At 45.8% G+C, this 5,391-nt stretch overlaps 1 protein-coding gene across 1 annotated transcript; it reads right to left on the bottom strand.

The window, feature by feature from the left end:
• Nucleotides 1–1,141: 1,141 nt before the first annotated feature.
• Nucleotides 1,142–4,457, bottom strand: LOC119268323. The gene is made up of 5 exons (XM_037549915.1): nucleotides 3,562–4,457; nucleotides 3,417–3,469; nucleotides 2,384–2,547; nucleotides 2,161–2,309; nucleotides 1,142–2,054 (listed from the first exon to the last, which is right to left on the bottom strand). Exons 1-5 carry the CDS (start codon nucleotides 4,304–4,306, stop codon nucleotides 1,603–1,605), a joined length of 1,563 nt encoding a protein of 520 aa, XP_037405812.1. The 5' UTR covers nucleotides 4,307–4,457; the 3' UTR covers nucleotides 1,142–1,602.
• Between the last annotated feature and the right edge of the window lie 934 nt (nucleotides 4,458–5,391).

Genomic DNA, 5,391 nt, shown 5'->3' with positions numbered 1-5,391 from the left:
GGGGCCCTATATATAGTGGAGGGAGGGAGGGCAGCCGCACCAAGTCCCTGGCCCCCTCCCTCTCCCCTCGTAACACCTTTCTCTCTCTCATTGGAGCTTGGCGAAGCCCTGCCGAGATCACCGCTGCTTCCACCACCACACCGTCATGCTGCTGGATCTCCATCAACCTCTCCTTCCCCTTGCTGGATCAAGAAGGAGGAGACGTCTTCCCAACCGTACGTGTGTTGAACGCGGAGGTGCCGTCCGTTCGGCGCTAGGTCATCGGTGATTTGGATCACGACGAGTACGACTCCATCAACCCCGTTCTCTTGAACGCTTCCGCTCGCGATCTACAAGGGTATGTAGATGCACTCCCCTTTTCCTTGTTGCTAGATAACTCCATAGATTGATCTTGGTGATGCGTAGAAAATTTTAAATTCTGCTACGTTCCCCTAGTGTCAAAAAACGTCCTATATTATGGAACGGAGGGAGTATTTGACATCGGACATCTAATATTTGTCTATACAAATAAAATTCCCAAATGCTTAATATTTGACATAGGATTTTTAATATTTGTCTATACAAATAAAATTCCCAAATGCTACAGGGTGCTCGTGGGCTTTTCCATTCAATGGGGCGTGTCAGGACATGAGACATACACGCATCTTCACCCAATCAACGAATATTCAGTACAAACAAAATAGACAACATCAGCACCATGCAAAGATACTCTCTCCATTTGTAAAAGCTTGGTCCCAAGCTTGTTCGACAAGTTTTTTCTGACGGATGGAGTATTTTTGGTATTTCAAAACTGCATTAATTTCAAACGAATCGGCCAAATCAAAATCCAGTTTCACCCACTGTGGTCCTTACGACATGATCTTCAAACCTAGATCTCACATTAAGATACTAGATCACGACAAAGACCCCAACAGGCAAAGTTTTGTTTTGTTTTTAGAAAGAAAGGAAACTGCCTATGTTGAACCAAGAGGACTAGAAATAACACCCAGTAGATAGATATACAAATAAAATTACAGCACGTAAAAAAAAGCATAACATGCGAAGACATGTCTTTGGGCGACCAAAAAATGTTCTCAGACCACCACAGAAGTACTCTTGGATTTTTGCTAGCTCTGATACAACAAATAAACGCAAGGCACAATATCCATCCATAGCAATTTATGAACTAAAAGGTAGCCACGATTCGTTAATTCAAGAAGGTACCGTGGATTCATTAATTCAAGAAGGTACCGTGGGATAACAGGAAAGGTACTCTTCTATGACAGAAGTCTTGGAAGCAAATCTACATGTTGAAAGTCTCTAATTGCATATAACAAGGAACATGATATAGCTCATGGCATTACGCGCCAAGTTAGGTTAGCTACCAGTTACTACTATATCCGTAGGCCTGCTGGAGTCGGACCGCAGGAACCCGCTTCAACTCATCGTCATCATCGAGCAGGAACCATACGAGATACTACTACTTCATGACATCATTAAGAGGCGCTGAGGCAGAAACCAAAAGAACAAGTCTTGCAGACTCCAGAAAGGCACTTGTCCAGTGAACTCTTCAAAACGACTCTCCTCAAGTAAGCATTAGTGAGTGATTTCCTTCTACCCATATCAAGCTGTTTCTTCCATCTCATCATCAGACTGTGGATTCTCCACCTCGCTACCACTGCTCATGCCATTGGTAGCAGCAGACAAGAAGTAATCCTTAACCGAGCTGTCTTCAGCCTTGTACTTCACAAACTTCACAACTGCTGCGTCTTCATTTCCACAATCCTTCCTTTTCCTTATGCCATTCGCCATCACCTTCATGGACTGAGCGGCAGCCATGAAAGCATTATCAGCTGTCTCCATCTCCACGGCTTCTTCATCCTCCCCACCTTCTGTGTGCATACCCTCCTGGTGACTCTGCTTGTCAATGAAGAAAAGGTCAGCGTCTGAGTGACCCATCCTGCTCTGATAGTGATAGTCATTCTTGGCATCATCATGCATCAGCCTCTCCCTGATCCTTGAACAGTTCTCTCCAAACACTGTGAGCCCCTTGTCTTCGAGATCTACAAGCCACTCTGTGAAAAGAAACCATGTACAACTTCAGCACCGACTCTATACAACACAATAACAAGCACCTATTGTTACTTAAAATCGACAGGATCATGTCAAATATGTACATACTCAGAAAAGCTTGAGGTGTGATAGCAACTGGTTTGCCGAGTTGGTCAGTGCCAGCTTGACGAGCAACCCACCTAGCCAGGTAAACGGGAATATTTGAAGTTGAGAAGGCGTTGATAAACGACATTGCTCTCCCTTGATCTCCTTTGGCCCTATTATCATGAATAAAGAAATTAGAAGAAATTTTCTTTCAACCAGACAAGTTTAGTTAACAACTATTTATCACCTGGCATCATTGATGGCATCAAGAGTTATAACCAATCTTGACACAAAAATAGGCAAAAGGGAACTATCAGCTTGATCAACTTCAGCTCCATTGAGGAATGAATAATCCACCAAGATCAAAGCATCATAAAGGACATCTCTCACCAAGATCTCATCATCAGCACTCTGAGTTATGCACCAAAAAACAAATTGCAACTTCAATAATACGTAAAAAATAATAATGACATCATCATAACTCAAATTGCATCAGGGGCGAACAACTAGTTCATTCTTATGAACGATATTGGCACAGTAAACGGAAAGAATTGAGGAAGGAGTCACTATACAAAGACAGACAAGTATTGTTCTATACTTAATTCAGTAAATCTGCAAACAAATGAAAATGCTGGCGAACTTAATTCATTAGCAAGGGACTAGCACGGCCTGCACAACAGTTTGTGGTCTAAAATAAGTAAACATGGTAGCAATTGAGCATTTTGTGACTGGAATAGCAAGGTTCACACTACACAGCATACACATACATATAGTGATGATGGTTCAAATAGAAGGGCAAAAGATCACCACAGATCAGACTTCATCCAGTTCACATTGCAAAGATGGTAAGCAAATTCCATCCCAAGTAAGGCTCCTGGTGGATACAACGTGAAATACAGTAGTCCTACTGTCCTAGTACTGTTCTCCTCTCTAGTTTCCACAAGAAAGACCCCTGAGTCCAAGCACAATAGAAGTACTCCCTCCGTTCGGAATTACTTGTCTTGGATATGGATGTATCTAGAACTAAAATATGTCTAGATACATCCATTTCTGCGACAAGTAATTCCAAACGGAGGGAGTACAAAGGAACAAGTTGCACAGTTCATATCTCATGAAAGGTAATGTATGGCAATTAGCTAACTAATACAACAGATAATGGCAACGCCTAAGCAGCCCTCGTATTCCTTAATTTAAGGGATGAGCCTATTTGCTCATGGCTATTCCTAGGTATTTATGTTCCCTGCAACGACGTGATACATACTCTGAAAAGGAACACATACCAGTAGTGAATAAACAGGCAGCGGAGGGTTTACAAGCATGTTCAGCAGGACTCCTGCAAAATCCATCAGCAAAATGGTCATCCCGGTGGAGTCACTAAACATGAAGCTACAAGGAACAATAAGGGCATGGCCAGCATCGACTCACCGAAGAATTGCTGGTTCTGGAAGACCGAGATAGAGCTAACCGCCCAGATCCTTAGCTCCTTCTGCAGCTCAGAACGTGGCACCCCAGCCACACCCTGCACCTTGAGGCAGAGCCTGAGCAGGAAGGCCTCCGCCACCACCACACCGGCGAGGAAAGTGACGCTGCAGCCGTCCTTCATGAGCTCCCGCCTGGCCTCGTCCCCGACTAGCGGGAAAAGGACCTGGAACGGGCATCTGTCCCTCGAGTTGCGCACGCTCCACACCTTGACCAGCTCCCCGAAACCTGGCAAGAGCCTCCCAGCGTCGGCGTTGACCTCGCCGCCAGCGGGGCGGCTGCTGCAAATACTGATGTAGCTGAGGACAGCCTCGACGAGCGCCTCAATCTCCCTGCGGGGCTTGGCGGAGTGGAAGAGTTCGGAGACGACGGGGGCGAGGAGCGCAAGGGGCTTGGCGGCGGCAGGGGAGGAGGCGGTGAAGGCGGAGAGGAGGTGGAGAATGGAGCGGAGGTCGTCGGGGGCGTCGTGGAAGGTGAGCGCGGAGAAGAACCAGACGGCCTCGAGGGGAGGGTCCGGGTAGGTGGTGAGGACACGGGAGAAGAGGGAGCGGAAGTTGGTGAGGTCCGGGTCTGGGGCGGCGGAGACGGCGGCGAGGAAGCGGGACGTGGAGTCGCGGAGGAGGGACTCGAGGCTGGGGAAGAAGCAGGCGGACCCCATGGAGGGGAAGTCCACCAGGACGCCGGCGGCCATGCGGGAGGATTCGTTCGAATTGGAGCGGGAGAGAGCCGGTGGAGTTGAAACCCTAACCCTAGGCGAGGAGGTGAGTGAGGTCGAGGGGTTTGGTCGGGGTTTGGGTTCGGTTGCGGGGAAGGGAAGATCCAAAATGCTCGGGGCCGTGGGGGGTTTGAAGAAGAAAGATGGGATGAGAAGGGGTCACGCTGACAACCGGGCCAGTTAGGGTGTGTTTGGATCACACGACGACGTTTAAAGCAACTGTTCCCTAAAAAAAGCAACTCTAACATACTACTTCATCCGTCTAAAAATAAATGTCTCAACTTTGTCCCAAAATAAGTGTCTCAATCTTATGCTAACTTTAATACAAAGTTATACTAAGATTAAGACATTTATTTTGAGACAGGAGAGTATGTCATATCTAAACTCATCAAAATCTTCTCAAAATAAAAAAATCTACACTTGTCAAAATTTGACGAGCATTATGCGCCATCCTATTGATTTCTGGCTTGGCAGTTGTTTGATTGGTCACATATGTCGTTAAATTGGTCAACACAACAGCAGGGCAGTGGTTCCCTTCGTTCCACTCTTCACATCGCAGCTACCCCAACAAACAGTCGTCCTCCACCTCTCATAACTACAGGACCGCCAGGTTCGCCTGCATCGTTGTCGCCGTCATCGCCAGCAATACATCGTCGCAACATGGACGATATTGCAGAACTATAGGGTCAAAATCGATTAGAGGGGGGTGAATAGAAGATTTCTTCAATGGAATAAATTATCTTGAAGATGCATAGTGAAAAAATAGCTAGACAGAAACGCAACAGGAATCTAACAACATAGGTAAATGGCTTACAGAAACAATTAAGTAACACTACATAGTTAACTCCAATGGGGTAAGCGATAGAGGAACATCTAAGTGGATATGAAACTAAGCAAACTAGAATGCATGCAAACTTGCGATAAATCTAACTATGTCATTGCAGGCAGCACGTGTTGGAAATATACCCTGGAGATAATAATAAAGTTGCTATTATCATATTTCCCCAATAAATGTTTATTCTTTGTGCTATAATTGTATTAAGCGGAAACTCAAATACATG

The sequence above is a fragment of the Triticum dicoccoides genome, chromosome 3A (genome assembly GCF_002162155.2).
Source record: "Triticum dicoccoides isolate Atlit2015 ecotype Zavitan chromosome 3A, WEW_v2.0, whole genome shotgun sequence".
In the NCBI taxonomy this organism is placed as follows: Eukaryota; Viridiplantae; Streptophyta; class Magnoliopsida; order Poales; family Poaceae; genus Triticum; species Triticum dicoccoides.
This window is presented reverse-complemented; position numbering and strand designations above follow the sequence as displayed.

Bases quoted from the DNA above. Each gene is read 5' to 3' on its own strand.
- LOC119268323 (XM_037549915.1), bottom strand. From the start codon at position 4,306: ATGGCCGCCGGCGTCCTGGTGGACTTCCCCTCCATGGGGTCCGCCTGC. The intron at 2,548-3,416 runs GTATGTGTTCCT...TGCATAACTCAG, and splicing joins TGCCTGTTTATTCACTACTG to AGTGCTGATGATGAGATCTT. The intron at 2,310-2,383 runs GTGATAAATAGT...TCATGATAATAG, and splicing joins GATGCCATCAATGATGCCAG to GGCCAAAGGAGATCAAGGGA.